Source organism: Rhagoletis zephyria, unplaced genomic scaffold, assembly GCF_001687245.7.
Source record: "Rhagoletis zephyria isolate East Lansing unplaced genomic scaffold, Rhagoletis_zephyria_1.1 Rzeph_scaffold_02343, whole genome shotgun sequence".
NCBI classification, from domain to species: Eukaryota; Metazoa; Arthropoda; class Insecta; order Diptera; family Tephritidae; genus Rhagoletis; species Rhagoletis zephyria.
In genome coordinates this window covers 30532-48603 of record NW_016159427.1, presented here as the reverse complement: position 1 = coordinate 48603, position 18072 = coordinate 30532, and the positions used below count along the sequence as shown (strand labels likewise).

The 18072-nt window shown below is 30.2% G+C and overlaps 1 protein-coding gene across 3 annotated transcripts in view; it reads right to left on the bottom strand.

The window, feature by feature from the left end:
* The window catches only part of LOC108366613 (ice-structuring glycoprotein-like), a 48981-nt gene that overhangs the window by 16568 nt on the left and 14341 nt on the right, over positions 1 to 18072 (bottom strand). The window contains exon 3 of one of the 3 annotated variants that reach the window (XM_017621065.1): positions 1093 to 1374. The exons of the other annotated variants lie outside the window; for them this stretch is intronic. Coding sequence (XP_017476554.1) covers positions 1093 to 1374 — 282 coding nt within the window. The remainder of the gene's footprint in view (positions 1 to 1092; positions 1375 to 18072) is intronic. 3 annotated transcript variants of the gene reach the window in all.

Here is an 18072-nt window from a genome sequence, read left to right as displayed (position 1 = left end):
TAAGAAATCAAAATGCGCCGTTTATGTGAATCTTATAATTGAAGCAATCGCGTAATTTTTCCGAGCTTTCGCGTGCGGAAACTTCCGATTTAAGATTATTAAAAGCTGCCATATTAGCAACTTGCAATAACTTGCAAGTTTTGTGAAAATTTATAAAAGCTCACGGTTTTCGGAATAAGTTATCATATTAAACAAGTGCGTGGTGCTTTTATTTGATTGAACTCATGTTTCACCAAGAAGTTCGCAGACATTTTAACTCGCAAGTTATTTCAATGCTTTTTTAATCAACAGCAAAAGCTTATCACATAACATTTATCACCGTAATAAGGTTTAAAATATACTTTTGTTTTAATCAGTAGCTTCCATAAGAAAAACTCTTCAACAATGCGATAAAGCTTTGGACACATTTAGAAAGCTCAGTTTTGCGCGCCTGAAAGATTTTTATAAGCTCTGGAAGCTGAAGATCCTTCATAATTCTTGATTTAGCATATGTATGTAGACATGTATAAGGCAAGCTTTCAAGCAGAGTTCTAAAAAGCTCTAATTGCTTCTATTTTTTTTTTGCGTATTTTTTTTTTAATACAAGCGTTAAAGCATGCATAGCTGGAAAGTCTGTAGATAATGCCGTGTACACACCAGGCAGCAAATTAAATGTAAGCAAAATTGAGTTTGGAATGAAAGTGTTTCACATTAAAGAAGCTTTGTTTTTAAGAATTTCTATAAAATAAAAAATGTTAACGAAATATAAATGGTGTCAGATTTAACCGAGATTGCGCAAACTAGCTTAAAAATTGTGTAATAATTGGTTAGAGCAAAATAATTTTAATTCTGGTTAAAAAATAACAATAAAAACTAGTTAAAAAGTGAAAAATATTTTTTCCAATTTCTTAATCTTTTAACTAAATAAGTAAATTTTGATTATATCAGTAAAACTTGCTTTTCTTCGAAAATCAATCAATTAAACAACGCAAAAGAAATGAACACAAACACAGTAGTACGAACAAATACATAAGTAACTATTTTAAACAACGAAACAAACACAAAACAACGAAAAATAAAGAACACAAAGTGAAGAAGAAGAAGAACAAATACCAGTTGCAACATGTCATTGTCCGCGGCGGCACGTTTCTTGCCCACTTCCAGCTGATGATGATGATGATGCTGCGCATGATGAGCGCCAGCGCCCCCTCCGCCGCCAGCAGCGCTCGCACCCATGGCGAGCGCAGCAGCAGCGGCAACGGCGGCAGCATTGGCGGCATTCGTTTGCGATGTACCCTGGACGGCTTGAACTTGGGCGGCCTGCTGTTGAGCAGCTGCGGCTGCAGCGGCGACAACGGCAGCGGACGTCTGCATGTTGGCGGTCGAATGATGGTGCTGTTGTGGTTATTGTTGTTGTGTCGTCAAAGTCAGGTGTGTGCGATTTAGGGTGCAGGTAAGGGAAAAGTATGTAAGTGTGATAGTAGGTGCGTGAGAGTGTGTGATTGTGCGTTCAAGTGATTTATAGTCGTTTTGTTGAATTTGTTTATGCCATATTGGTTGTCAATTTTGGGATTTATGATTGAATAACATTTTTTTTTCGCATGTAAAAAGTACGCGTTTTTATAATAAGTTATTAAATTAATTTTTTATTTATGTCATTAATGTAATTTTATGGTTGATTTGCGGTCGAAAATAGCAAAAATAAAATTTAAAATGTCCGTTAATAACACATGGTCAGCACAATGACAATCATCAATTAATTTCGTGTGTTAAAATTGAATTTTGTTATTTGTTGTTGTTTGTTGCATGTGCAAACGGTAGTCATTTTTCAATGTCATAATTATTGTTTTTTGTATTTATTTTTGGAATTTGTTCAATAAATAGCAAAAAATATTTCAGTTCATTAAGCACAATTGCATTTTGGACGAAATTCGTTTTAAAAGGAACAAAAAAATTAACAATCAAATATTAACGAATTCCAAGTAGTGAAAGCAAAATAAATTTTAAATTTAACAGATTTTTTCAAATTAAATAAAGTGAAAACGTGATGAGAAAAAATATTAATTATTTTTAAATGTTTTTTTTTTAAATATCACATTTTATTCATATTAATTATTTTTGTAGATTGTTTAGAAAAGGTTCAAAAAATGCATATTATGTTTTGAAACACAATTTTTTACATTTAAACGTGTCGACATATTAAAAAATATTTATTATTTAGGTCGATATTTTTTTTTATTTAAAAAAGAATTATTAAAAAGTGAAAATAAAAGTACAAATTATTATTTTTCGATATTTATTTTGAAAATTTATAAATTGTTTCAATTAATTCAAAGTGAAAAATAAGTAAAAAATTGTTTGAAAAAAATTATTAATTCATTTGAAGTGGAAAACAAATTTAATTAAAAAATCAAATAAGATTTAAGTTCACACGTTTTCCAAACAAAGAAAAATATTAAGTAAAAATATTATAAGAAAGTATAAATCGATTTTTTTCAATACATTTGATTAGTTTTTTGGTTTTATTTTAATTTATTTTATTTTTTTAATTTAATTAATTATTTTTAATTTATTTTTATTTTTTATTTTTATTTTATTTTGTTTTTGTTTATTGAATTTTATTTTATTCAGTCCATGATTATGATTCACGGAAATTTATGATTGGTTTTTTTGTTTGTGTTGTTTGTATAAATAAAATTTATAAATTGTGAGCAAAAGTTTTTAAAAGTTTGTGCAAGTGTGTATGTGTGTGAGTGCGTACATGTATTGATGTATTGAATGAAATGAAAGTGCGCGTGCGTGCAGAGTTGTTTTTTGTTCGCAGACCATCATCCAACGAAGCATACATATAATATGCACGTATATGAGTGCCGTGGGCGCGCGCGTGTTTATGGTTTCAGGAAATTAGGAAGTAAATCGAAATCGAAATGAAAAAAATAAAAGAAAAAAGAAAAAAATTTTTGTTGGTTTTGTTGTTTTTAACTTTTGTTTTTGATATATTTTTTAATTTGGTGTACTTAAAATTTAAAATGAACTTTTATTAAAAAAAAATGTATAAGAAATTATGTATGCATTATTAATAAAAATAATTTTAATAAGCTAGAGCAATTAGACCTCAAACTGTGAATAGAATAATAAGTGTATGGAAAATTAGTTAAATATCTCTATATGGGATGATCAACTTATAAAACCCTAAGGAGACGCTAGTGGATCATGGTTAAATTATTTCCTCGTTTGATTGCGGTCTATCATCAGTAATTTGATAACTATAATTTTTCTTCAGCGATCTATTTGTATTTAATATTTCATAAGAGCTTTTATAAAATCTTCGATTTTCTTCTAAAGCTATCGAAAGATTTTCTCAACCGAATTTCGACCTTTTGTCAGCCATTGCGCAACGAATTAATTTCATTGCTTCCTTAGGCCACGATAAAGTAGAAATGTGTCACTGAACAGGAATTGTTAAATATATTTTGCCACCTCTTCATTTCTACTAGTTATTTTTGCAGTACCTAATCGCTTTAGGGGATCTGGATCTGGATCTAGATTTCATAGAACTTGAGTTAGTTTCTATAGGAATCATACACCATAAGAGGCAGTCATCTTATCACAACTGTGGTCGACGATCTGATGAAGACTTTGGAGAAAAGTGACTGCCCATGCGAATGACATAACGCTTTTTCAAAGAAAGCGCTAAAACACCCTGTACTTCCCACATATCATCTAAAGAGGACTGTATAAGATGAAGTACCNCTGTGGTCGACGATCTGATGAAGACTTTGGAGAAAAGTGACTGCCCATGCTAATGACATAACGCTTTTTCAAAGAAAGCGCTAAAACACCCTGTACTTCCCACATATCATCTAAAGAGGACTGTATAAGATGAAGTACGTGAAATAATAGGCATGTGAATTTTTTAGCGGATCGATAGAATTTGGATGGAAAAATAGATGGAGATGTACTATACAACTTCAAATTTAGGCTCCCGGATTACTGTGTGGGTAATGTTTTCCAAGCAGAGCTAGATGCAATAGGGGAAGTCGCATTCGGATTGCGTGCAATGGTAATACATTCCAAGATAGCTAGGCGGCAATTAGGGCCTCTGGCTGTTTTATCGTATCTTCGAAAACGGTCAGGACTGACCTCTCTCGATGCCAACAAATTTCATTGCTATAAAGCTTTTGGGTTTTCAAGCTAAAGCGAAATTGTGGGCAGTTGTATGACCGAAGATATAAGGTGCTTTTGAAGAATTTTTGTCGACGAAGGAAAGGGTCGGGGCTGCACTGGCTAAAAGTTGTTTACTTCTGGAATTGTGAGATTTACTCAGCTTAGGGAATGCTGGATGAAAACCNCTCTCGATGCCAACAAATTTCATTGCTATAAAGCTTTTGGGTTTTCAAGCCAAAGCGAAATTGTGGGCAGTTGTATGACCGAAGATATAAGGTGCTTTTGAAGAATTGTTGTCGACGAAGGAAAGGGTCGGGGCTGCACTGTTTACTTCTGGAATTGTGAGATTTACTCAGCTTAGGGAATGCTGGGTGAAAACATTGATATGCAAGATGGCTAGAACCTTCTGGCCACAAATTAAGCGGCGGCAATAGGGAGGCCCCTTGAAACAAGTCACATCTCTCGTTACTGGAGGGAGTTCTATTTAACCGGACATTATCTGATTGGAGTGCATGCGCCAAAGCTCGACATCACCTTAAGCCGGCTGTATGGAGTATGATGCCGTAGCATCATCTCAACATATGATATTCGGCTTCTTAGTTTTCGCCAGCTTAAAGTTCGAACCACTTGTTTCTTACTTATTTTTCACTTCCAAGAGCTTTCGGGAATAGAGAATAGGCACTTTCGGAGCTAGCCCAAGTTGGACTTTTTGTTTGAGATCTAAATCGAATAATCTTACATTTGCTAGATGTTTTTCCCATTGTAATTCAACACTTTGAAGCAATCCTCTTCTTTTGATTAAATGTAAAATAATCGAACTGCAAGGGTCGACTTAACAAAAATATAAAAAATTATAGATAATTGAAAATTAGTCCCATAATATTAATGACTAAAATATGAAAATGTTTTTTCAAAAGCTTACTGCATACCTAAAATAGGCATTCTCAAAGATTTCAATTATTTATGGTAGGGGGAAGGCATCCTGCACCATTTTTTTTTATTGACTGAAAGGGGCCCTGGCAAGTATGTATTAAGCACTATACACCTAATTGTGANAAAGCTCGACATCACCTTAAGCCGGCTGTATGGAGTATGATGCCGTAGCATCATCTCAACATATGATATTCGGCTTCTTAGTTTTCGCCAGCTTAAAGTTCGAACCACTTGTTTCTTACTTATTTTTCACTTCCAAGAGCTTTCGGGAATAGAGAATAGGCACTTTCGGAGCTAGCCCAAGTTGGACTTTTTGTTTGAGATCTAAATCGAATAATCTTACATTTGCTAGATGTTTTTCCCATTGTAATTCAACACTTTGAAGCAATCCTCTTCTTTTGATTAAATGTAAAATAATCGAACTGCAAGGGTCGACTTAACAAAAATATAACAAATTATAGATAATTGAAAACTAGTCCTATAATATTAATGACTAAAATATGAAAAAGTTTTTTCAAAAGCTTACTGCATACCTAAAATAGGCATTCTCAAAGATTTCAATTATTTATGGTAGGGGGAAGGCATCCTGCACCATTTTTTTTTATTGACTGAAAGGGGCCCTGGCAAGTATGTATTAAGCACTATACACCTAATTGTGAATGGCTGTGAAAGCGTCTTAAGATCCCAGAATAGATGCAGGTACATAAAAAGCTCTTAAATTTTAAGGAAAGCAATGTTTCTGTAGTTTGCCTTAATTCTGCAAAGTAGCGACATAAATTAAATGCCTAAAGGGTAGTTATTCGTGATACTTAAATTACATTTAATCAATTGTGAATTTGAAGAGTGTAAAAGCTCCTGGGCTTTCATCGAAAGCTTTTAAAGTAAAATTTATAATTTTTCATACAAATGTTAAATAATGTACAATTAAAAAAATACCAAGTAAAATGTTAGAATAAATTGTTAAAAAATTGCAGTAAAAAGCTTTTAGGAAATGATTTTTTCAATAAAAAGCTTTAAATAAAGCAAAGCTTTTTGTAAAAAAAGCTAAACGGCGGTATTAACACTTATCTTTTTAGTTTTATAAAAGCCATTTATAAATTGTAGTAAAATGTATTTGATTCAGTATTCATGTATTTGGTTAAAGGTGGTTATGTTATGTAGGTATTTTTGTTTTAGATATATTCATGAATATATGTATGAGTTTTAAGTTAGAAGTGAGTGCTTGACAAGTCAGTAATTGCAAAATGAATTGAATTAATAGTAATAAAGCTTAAAAGCTGCATAAATGGCGTGTGCTGAGCTTAAAAGCTAACTTATGCTTAACCTATCAATTATTCGTATCTTTAAGCTTTGAAAAAATAAAATAAATACATAAGCATAATTATAAATAGTAAACATATTTAAAAATCGTAGTGTGTGTATATAGTTGTAAATGTGTTAAAATATTTAGAGAAAAGAAAAATTATAATTTAAAAATCTTGCGATTCTTTAAACTGTGTTTTTTTTTTGTTAAAAAAATTCACGTAATTTATTTCGAATATATAAAAAAAAAATAAATAAACGAAATTAGTTTCTGATACAACAAAATCCTGTATTTGGCCAGGATATATGCCTTTAAGTCGCAGTTATCTCACTTGGCTGTTTAGTCTGTTGAGCCAATTTATTTTATAAATACTAATTTGCTTGCCGATTGTTGCATTAATCACACATTCATATTTTTCAGAGGTGTTGAAAAAATACCTACAATATATTCAAGGTAATATAAATTTATATAAAACAAATTGAAATATTTAAGTAAAGCATAACGTGAGCATAAAAAAGGATAAGAATAGTAATTTTTGCATATACATACATAACATAAAAAAAATGAATTTTCATATTCAAAAAATTAAAAAAATTTATATGTCAACTTAAAAAATTTTTGTTTCTTAAGTAAAATAAATTAACTACCAAAATATTTAGCAATTTTTTCGTAATAATTTTTCTTGATGAGCAATAATTATTTTGAACAAATTCGCTGTGATTTTCGCGATGAAAGGGTTTTCTGCATTGGTTTTGTTTCGGATTTTTTTCAAGTGTTTTTTTTTTGCTGCCAATTTCATGTGGTTGGCCAGATATCTTTGGTGCCTTTTTAGTTTTCTTTCGCTGAATACCTACCGATGCATCGTTGCAGCTAAAATAATTCTGGTAGTTTATTAAATAAAAAGCGCAGAAAAAAGTGAAACATTTCTTTAATTATTAACTATTTTGAAAATATTTTACAGAAAATTTTGTACTTGGGTTTTGTTTGAGTTTTTTAGTTAAAAAGTGTAAAAGTTAAAAAAACATATATTTATTGTCTTATTTTATTACTTATAATGATAATTGTTGAGTTTTAGTAACCTTAAAAAACGGTGTTGCATCTTAAGTAAATTTTGTAGCAAACATTGAAAATATTTTTATATTTTTTTAGTTGGTCTTGTTTCGATTGGAATTTGTTGCTCCTATATTACTTAAATAAATTAACAGTTGATTTTGGGCGGAAATATGATATTTATTAGGTATATTTATGGTTTTTTCAAATATTTGTTTTTTTCAGAATTGGGCAATAGAAATTTACTATTTAATTTCAATTGCTTTAAAATGCTATATTTTTTCGCAAAACTTCTTGATTTTATAGGTTTTTTCTTATTTGAGAAACCTTAGCCTTGCTTAATTTGAAATTTTGTTTAAAAAGAGTAGGTTAGCATAAGGCTTGTGATATTTCTACACCTGGCTTGTTATTTAGATATTTCGTTAATTTTTAGATTTTTGTTCATGTTTAGTTTTTATGTATGAGAATTGTTCACAATCTATTCGCCATTTTCCCAAATTATTTATAAATAAATAATATAAAAAAAACTTTTTAATATACAACGCTTTTATAAATGGACTAAAAAGTAGAAAATAATATTTCTCAGTCCCATAGAATTTGTTTTGATAACTTTTGATTTTGAAATTTTAGCAAAAGTCATTATAAACAATCTATGAAATTGAAAATGAAAAACGTGGAGCGCATGCAATACAAAGCATTCGATTTAATTGACAATAGTCAAACTACATAACGTAGACCTAAAATTTCTACAGCGAAAGTAGAACTTTGAAATCGATTTTAAGCGGTCGTTATTCATATACCCACATACATACATACATATATTACTTTTCATATCAATTCAAGTGTATTACATGCGCCCCACGCTTTTCATTTTCAATTTCATAGATTGTTTATAATGACTTTTGCTAAAATTTCAAAATCAAAAGTTATCAAAACAAATTCTATGGGACTGAGAAATATTATTTTCTACTTTTTAGTCCATTTATAAAAGCGTTGTATATTAAAAAGTTTTTTTTATATTATTTATTTTCTACTTTTTAGTCCTGTCTGAATAAAATTTTGCAATAGATATTAAAATAATTCAACGATATTAATAGAAAGGTGCACACACATGCATTTACATATGTATGTACATACAAACGAGCACCAATTAATTTTATTTAAAGAAATGGCGTGTCGTCTATTTCCGCTGTAGCAAACGTAGTACATAGGGCGACATCTAGATGTCATCTACCTCGCCCTATTCACTACAGCTGTCGCCCTATGCACTATGCTTTTTTATAGGAACTTTTCAAAGCTTTGCTTTGGTGTCGGACACACAACATTGAAAGTTTCTGGATCCACAACATTGAAAGTTTCTGGATGCACAACATTGCAAGTTGATAAAAGCGTTGTAAAAATATGTATGGTTAATACTACAACCAAAACAAAAAATAGAATTCCTAAAGCTTGATCAAAAGTGAAGAAAACCAATACATTTGCATCTTTCTAATCAGGTTTTGGAATTTTTTGGCCAGGCAGTTTTGTCGCCCATTAAATTTTAGTTTAATAAATAGTCAGTTTGAAGTAACTATAGTTTTCTATTGATTTGTTGTGTTGTGTACGTATATACGTCGGAATTTTCATGCTCTCACCACCTAGGATTGTTCTATACCGAAAAAAACTATGCCCCTGTTTTTTTATTTTGATATCAAATAAAAGCTTTTCATGTATTTTAAATTGGCGATAATTTTTTTTTTCGTTGAAATGTAGTATACCATAGTAGAGTTCTTGAAAATCAATAATTTTCTTTCAGGAAAAATCTTTTACTCCTCAGGAATAATAATACCCAATCGTTAATTTTACCATTTTTTAATACTAGCGATTTTTTATGACCCCTATTTGCATTTTTGGGGGTAAATAATAAGTGTTTGTGCGCAGGTTTTTTTTTTGTGAAGTACTCGTGTCAACCAATTTTTTTTCCAAAAACTTTTATACACCGAATTAAAAACTTATTAAATTTGTCTGCTTTAACTAGCGAAATGTAACTTCTAATTTTTGGTGTATTAATTATTATTTTTTTTTAATAGTAAAATATTTATTATTCTTATTCTTCATTCTCTTCTTTTGGCGGAGATTTAAATAAATTTTTCTGTAAGTTTATTTTCAATTTAAATTGCATTTTATTGTTCATTATCTCCTGTTTGGGCAGACTTAATTTTTTTCTTTTCCCAAAATTAAAACTTTTCATAAAAATTGTAGCTTTTTCAAAATTGAATTTTTTTTGCCCGTATAGAGCCTTATATTTAAAAGAATTTTTCTTTAACTGCCGGTTTCACGAAAGCAATTTAAGTAAAAAAATATTTTTTTTACCGCGAAAATTAAAACTTTTCCAAAAATTAAAACTTTTCAAAAATTGCATCTTTTTATGCCCGTACATAGTTTTATATTCAAAGGAATTTTCCTATATTCGCCGGTTTCACGAAAGCAATTTAAGTGAACAATGTTTTTTTCTATTTACAACTACTTTTTGTTGAAATTGGTAAGTCCACTTTTTGACCATCTACACTTAAAACTTTTTTTCCAAATGTAACACATTTTTTTGTATTTTTTTTAAATGTTCATTATCTTCTTTTAGGGGAGACTTAAATTTTTTAGATAATTTTCTAAATATTTTTTAAAAAATGTTAATTTTTTGATTTCATGTAATAACTTAAGGCAAACATACTTTTCAATTGAAATTAATTTTTCTCTAAATTTATTTCCAATTTAAACTATTTTTTTAATCATTCTTCTTTTTGGGGTGACTTAATTTTTTGTAGAAAATTTTCCAAAAAAATTTAATTTTTTCCCAAACATAGCTTTAAATTTAAGTTTATCTTTCGCATGATTTCTGAAATACCGCAACTACTTTTTGTTGAAATTGGAAAGTCCACTTTTAACCATCGTACAATTTTTTTTGACACAGTAAATTTTTTTTTTCAAAATGTAACTAAATTTTTGAGGTAATTTTTTTAGGGGAGACTTAAATTTTTCAGACAATTTTCTGAACATTATAAAAAAATGTTAATTTCATGTAATAACTAAATTTAAGGCAAACATAGTTTTTAACCTAAATCAATTTTTCTCTCAGTTTATTTCCAATTTAAACTACTTTTTCATTATTCATTATCTTCTTTTAGGGGTGACGTATTTTTTTTTTGTTTAAGAAAATTTTCGCTATAATACAAATTTTCTAAAAAAGTTAATTTTTTCCCAAAGATAGCTTTAAATTTAACTTTGTCTTTCGCATAATTTCCGAAATACCGCTACTACTTTTTCGCGAAATTGATTGGTAGTTTAATTATCGTAAACCTATAACCATTGTCAAAATGTACTTATTTTTATTTTGAAGGTGTTAGCAGTTTTGTAGACGGTTTTTCCAGTAGTATGGTTTTTAAGTTAAGTTTGGTTTTTAAGAAGTCTGTTTAGAATTTTCTTTAACAGGTCTTTTGAGGTTTATAGATTTAACAATAATTATAATTTAAGCGGCGGCTTCATTAATCATCTAGCCTTATAAAGTATGTATATAAACTGAAGTCGTATAGTACTGATCGTAAAATTTTCTTTAAAATATTTTGCTGTAATATTTTTTTGGCATATTTTTTTTTTTAAGCTGTATTTTATAAAATTTTCTAGTATAATCTCTCCTTAAAATCGCAGAGCACACTTTTTATTAACAATATGTATCTTAAATTAAGGCCTTCTTATCTCTAGCGAAATAAGTGCTGCCAAACTTCCTTTCGCAGTAGCAGAAAATGGAAAGTGTGAACGCCGAGGACCCTGCAGGTCAACTCAGTTTTTGCACTTAATCCTTTTAACACTGCAATTTATAGCGCATTCATTTACGTCGCCCACCGGCTACGCGACGCAACACAGCAGCACGTCAACCTAATGGTGGGTGTGTGTGTGTGTGTATGCAACTTTATTATTGCGCCTTAGTCACCATGGCATATTTATGGGAGATTCAAAAAGAAAAACAAATAGAAATGACTTAGCATACTTATAGGCGCACTTAAGCTAAGCGCACAAAATTCGACTGACCGCCATGTGCTAGTACGTACTCGCAATCTGAAATTGGTGCCTTGTGTGAGAAAGTAATTTTCATGTAGTACCATCTTAAAGCCTGCGTTTTTGCGTGTATTTGCGGGTGTATGTGTGTATGTACGTGTAGCTCTACCCAGCTCGTTACTTTTGTGTTAATTTGCATTTAAATAGCATTACAGCGTTAACCCAACTGAACTGTACGCTCAGTAGTATTACGCTGCCATGCCCGCGCGCCCTGAAGTATGTTATGTGCGTATTAATTTCGTTGTATGTGCGCTCGTATGCCTTCGAGCGCGTTGTAGTGAATTTTTCCAGCCGCATCAGTTTTGCTAATATCTCGCACGCATATTCGTTTAAATGTTTCACCCCACACAGGCTGCAACAAGCAAACGCGATTGCTTATTCGTTTTTGCTTTTTATTATTTATGTGTTTTTACGCTTTAGGCGTCGGAAATTTGAGCCTTTTTGGTTAATTTTCCGCTTGCGGCGTTGAGCCGTCATCTAAGCTATCCTCACTCAAGATTGTCAGCAGCGGCACCTCCATTCCGCGCTCGTTAATTCAATTTGGTTGATTTGCGCGGCTGTTTGTGTGTGACCTTATTCGTTTATAGGTGATTTGGGGCGCTAGAAACGTAAATCGCGTTCGGCGAATATGAGAGGTGATTTTTGTTTGCATTGCTGCACCGCAAAATTTAGGCAAACATGAATTTCCATGAAATTATTTTGTTACGGATTTTTTCGTGTGGTATTTATTTAATTTTTCTGCATAGTTGAATTGCATTTGGGTCACTTCCGCAGGCAGCTAAGGGCACTTTAGAACCGTTGTAACTGTTATTTAATGGTCGTATATATTAGTTTTGTCTGAAAAACTTTTTTATTCTTGGCTGTGGCCGCATGTAACTAACTAACAATCTGATTTCATTGATCTGAACACTAGCAGCTCTCTGGGAAGAATGTAACAACAGCTAGAGAGCTAGGTTATTTAGATGCACAGTTGTCTTTGGAATACTTGAAATCTAAGACCACTGCAATCTTCAAGTGGGGTTGCTTTTTCTTTATAGTTCACCTTTTCCTGAATATGTTGCTATAACTTACGTTATTTACATTCATTATAAAGTCGAAATTTTCATAAACTACGTGCCATTTTCGTAGCACGCTATAAACATTATGGGAACTTTAAGAGGTTCAGAAATATATTACTTGTATTATAAAAGTTTTTTTTTTTTAAATAAAATACCTGTTTGCGGCCAACTTTAAAATTCTGCTATAAAAAATTATAGCAACTATAAGAGCATTAAAAAATGTTTACTACACCGTAAAAGTTATGATTTTTATAAACCACTTTTTGGCGGACTATTTTGCCATTTTCTATAAAAATTATAGGAACTATGAAAACATCAAATACTCTCTCTGAGCCCATATTTGTTATTTCTAAAAGTGGTTTTTTTCTCTTGGGTCTACAAAGCTTGTTTTACCAAGAATATTAGTAGCCATAAAAATTATAGGAACAACCAAAGTTGTTAAAAATATCTTCGCCAGGCTTGCAAGCCTCAAAGTGCTTGCATTGTGTCTAAGCAGTAAATAATCACTTTGAATTTGCTACTCAAATTATAGCAACTCTGAAGAAAAAGTTCCTAGTTAATGTCTCAATTGTCACAAATACCTTTGCTTTCTCTAGAAACTTTAGAGAGCCTAAAATTTATTTATGTTCCCAACAAAATAGTTTTGGCATTTGCCATCAACTTAATTAAGCGGCTTGTAAATGATTTAATTTATACTGACTAAAAAGTGTTCATACATGTCCAGGCTGCGAGCCAAAAAAGGTGCTGTATTTTTTTTTAATCTCTGTTTGAGTTTGCTATAAAATTATATGAACTTAGTAAGTGGATTTAATTTGATTTCTCAGTTGCAGCCCACAATTTCGCAATTAAAAATTAGTTTTATAAGTAGTACGAAAAGTTTGCCATAATATTATGGCAACTCAAAAGATAGGCGAGAAGTGTCTCAAATTAACTATATAGAGACTAAACGAAGAATTATGGCAGCATTTCAGTAGGTGTTGACGTTTTTGAAGTTAGTGTTAAAATTATGGCTACTTTTAGTTCTACATATAGTAATTAATACGAAAACTTAACTCAAATACGAAAATTGAGAACAAAAAATATTTAAGGAACTAACTTAATGCTGTGTATTTGACAAAATTTCTCTAAAAAATACAAGCTAAGAATATTTTATAGGAATCAATCAAAGTTTTCTATTTTTAATAGTTACAGTTCCGTTAATTCATCTAGTACCTAGAACGTTTCTTATAGGATCTAATAACGATTAACATGAGTTCAATAATAAATTTGCGCTTTCTCTATTTCTATATTTATAAATTGATTTGAATGCATAATATTTCTGAGAAAACTCTATTGAAAAATTTAGAATAATATTTTACTTTACTAAATATTCTGAAATAATTCTTCAAACCATAATAATTAGCGCCAGACTAAAATGAGTGTTTGTTGTAAGTAAAATTTGTTTGTCCATATATACAATATTTGGCATAAATAATGTATTCTAAAAATGAGTTTGCTAAATCGAAATGAAAATTAAGGAAAGTCAAATGAGCGAAGCCCACTGTAGGGCAGCGTTGCATCGGGGGAATGTAAGCATATAGGCGTATGGACATAGATACATACACAGAGAGATATGCAGGGGTAGAAAATTTATAAATTTTTTGAACATTTCAAATTAATATTTTTGAAAGTATAACAATAGAAGAAATATTAAAATTATGAAACTAAACTAACAGTAGGGTTAATAATTTTGAATAGGTTTCGAAAGAATTTTTGTTTTTTTTTCTGGGGGATTTTGTTGCATTGCTAGTTGATATTTAGCTTAAAAAAAAAATGAATTCAGTAAAATATTAATTTTTTATGTGAGCTTACAGTTTAAAATAATTATATACCAAACTAGTTGGAGTACAAATTTTACTACTATTTTATTTAAAATACAATAAAGCAGCAAGGTTTCAAAATGTTTAAAGTAAAAACTAATAAAAACGTACATAGCGGAAAAAGCTAAGCATAATTAACAAGGCCAAAAATTAAAATGAAAAGGTGCAAAAAATATTTCAAGCTATATATTTGCAAAATTTATGCCAGAAAAGCAATGCCAAGCTGTGTAAAGATTTGATATCATTTTCTATATTCGTATAAATGCCTAGGGTTTATTGACAGCGAAAAAGTTAAGCTGTAAAATTTCGTATCTGCCAACTTATTTTTTTTTTTTTCGTAGTGAATATAAAGATAAATGTTTGAAGATAAAATCTTAAATGAAACGTTGACTTCAGTGTTACATAAAGATGCCTACATATTTTATTCTAACTAATAATTATTTTAGGTTTTAAGTTTTGGACTTTACTTTTACTTTTTCTAGATAATTCGCTTTTCACAATATTTAATTTGCTTTAGAATTATGGCAGAACTTAGAATTTGGCAGTAGCGTGCAGCACGTACTTATAAATTAATTTGGAAATTGTATCTTTTTACAAACATACCCCAAATAAATTCAGAAGTTGTTATAAATAGAGCTAAACACTCTTAAAAGTTAATTAAATCAACGATAGGCACAACCAAACGCATTTCGAACTGATTTCACACATTTTTATTTTGCTATAAAATTATAGCAAAATTTTGAAGTTGCTATAAAAATCATTTCTATTTAAAGATAGGATGAAAAAATCTGACTATTTTAAAGAAATCCGATTTTAATTTTGCTATAAAATTTTAGCACTTTTTTACTTTGCTATAAAACAAAAGCAACGCCAGAAATTGGTATTAAAAGTTCCACAATTCATTATTTGCTTTTGTGGTGAGTAAAATTTAAGATAACATAAAATTATAGCATAACTTAACTAACATAACTACAGCATAGCCTAAAATGGAGTCTAAATAAATTTATGAAGAAATTTAATTTAACAGTTAATAAAGTTTACATAAAGACATAAAAATTAAGCTAGTTAATCTAGCAACTACCAAATATAATAGTGATTAATTTCTAACTCATCCTTACTTTGCTTTAAAATCTCGCCATCACGACTATTACATAACTCTGTCTTGTTTTTCTAACTTAATTCTAAATAATGTGAAATTACAGCAAACTTGAAATGCGGAAATATGGTTTAGAATGCATTTACGAGCAAACTGAACAGTTTGATTTTTTCGACCCGCCGTCTTAAAACTGCCTTAAAAAATGTATCTTAAGTCACCCAAGGGCTACTGAGTAAAATTATAGCTAATTTCACTCACTCTTTACTTCATTATAAAATTATGGCAACACTGGAGATGAGTCTTAATGTCACGATAATCTCGAAATTCTCTTGTAAAAAATAATGCGGAATTATAGCATGATTTAAAATGTGAAAATAGGAAATTTTTCAATAGCACGAACACAGCTTTTAAAGCTGCAATACAATTTTAAAATTAAATAAACTCTAGTCAGGATACTGAATAGATTTATAGTTAATTTTCTAACCTTTTCTACTTTGCCATAAAATTATGGCAACATGACAAATCGGTCTTAAAGTCCAAGCTAATTACTATGTTATCTTTTATACTAACAGAAGTTTGAAATGATGTGATTATATGCTGCTATAATATGAAAATATGAAAATAACTACCAGGGTCTGTATTTGTAATTGTATATTTATATACGTTTTGAATTGTTACTAAAATATAGCAGGCTTATTTAGGTTAAAGAAATTTTTGAAATTAAAATTTTAATTAAGGTTGCTGTAAAATGATATCATCACTTTTTAGAGCGCGCCGAAGATATTTTGGGGAATGTGCAATACAATTTGTATACATTTGTCGTTAATCGATTTAAAAAATGTGCAAATCAGGTCAGACTTTCAACTGTAGTTGTATTATAGCAATAATAAATATCCAAAGAAATATATCTACGACGAAATGGCGTAAAGTTTGTGGCTTAGATTTAGAGTAGATCTACGGAGATTTAATATTTATAACAAAAAGTGTGCTATAACTTTATAGCTTACCTACTTTATAATTTGGTCAATTATATAGCAACAAACAAAAATAATTTCTTACTTAATACTTACATAAATATTTTTTTTTTGTTTCGCTAAGCTAAATTCATTTTAAATATTTTTTATGCATGATTTTCCCTTGCTGATTTTTAAACAAAGCATTCACTTTTATGTATATCCTCTAAATTTGCACGTTAACGCCAAAAACAAAGCTTTCTGCCTCTGCCTCTTTTCTAGTCTTACCCACTCCGCGGGACAAAATGACAAAATTTATTTAGTCCTTAAGTTCAGTGTTCTACACCCTAAGCATTTTCTCTGGTTTTTGTAGTCGTTGTTGTTAGTGTCATTATTATCGCTATTTGTTGCTTTTATTGGCATTTCATGTCGCTTTGCGGCGTGAAAGCGGAAATCCCTGCAGCATGTCACCTGATCACGCACACATACCGCAAAAGCATACTTTCGGGCGTTGGAGAGCAGTGAGACGCTTTGGCATCGAACTGCAGAGTTTCAAATTACTATACAAAGCATATTTATTGCCATTTCTTCAAATCGCATCGTGTGCGCATATTTGCTTTTCACATGTTCGTGTGTGTGTATGAGTGCGTATGGAATTGTGTTGGAAATTGCCTAAAATGCTGCAATGATTTTTCATTCGCATACGCGCGCATATTACGCGGCAATTATGTGTGGCATATAAATTCCAACCGAAGCAATTAAGCGAATTGGTATTAAGTATTTGCGCCAGCATGGCGTAAACAGCCGTCCGCATTATACATACTCGTATGAGTCATGTGGTTTTAAGTATGCGTTGGGTGCGTCGTTCGGCGACGACGTAAATGTGTTGTAATAAATGTTAATTTACCAAAAACGAATATCAACATTCATTGCCTGTGTAAAGTGGCGACAGCGAGCATACATGCATGCTCTATAAATACAACAACAACAGACAAACTACCAACAAATACATACAGTGACTTAAAAAGCGTTCACATGGTATTTTTTCATTATGTATTCGCAAGTTTGCATTTTTCTGTTAATTTTTTATAAAAGTATTGTTAATGCTTAAACCAAAACCATATACTAAATACACATAAACAAAAGTTATAAAAAAATATAAAAAGTTTTATAAAATTTAAAAATTGTTTATTCTTAATTTTTAGAAAAACTAATTCCATTTATATTAACATTTCAATTTTTTCTACAAAATTTAGAAAAATTCAAGAAATTTTTATTAAAATTTCGATTTTTTAACCTGAAATTTTAGAAAATTATTGTGTACGCAATTTCATAACTCACAAAATTAAAGTGTAAGTTTCAAGCGGTTAAAAGTTCGTTTAGATCTTTTACTATTTTTGACCACCGACGGTCTTTCGCGGGTGTTCCATGTTTATTTGATTTTTTTTGCTAACACCCTTACGTATATAAGCTTGTCAGCATTTTTTTTTTAATTAAAACGTTCAGTTTTTTTTTTTAATTTTGTACAAAATGTGAAATTTTGATTTATATGGCTTTGGTTATAGCATAACCAATAGTTTTATAA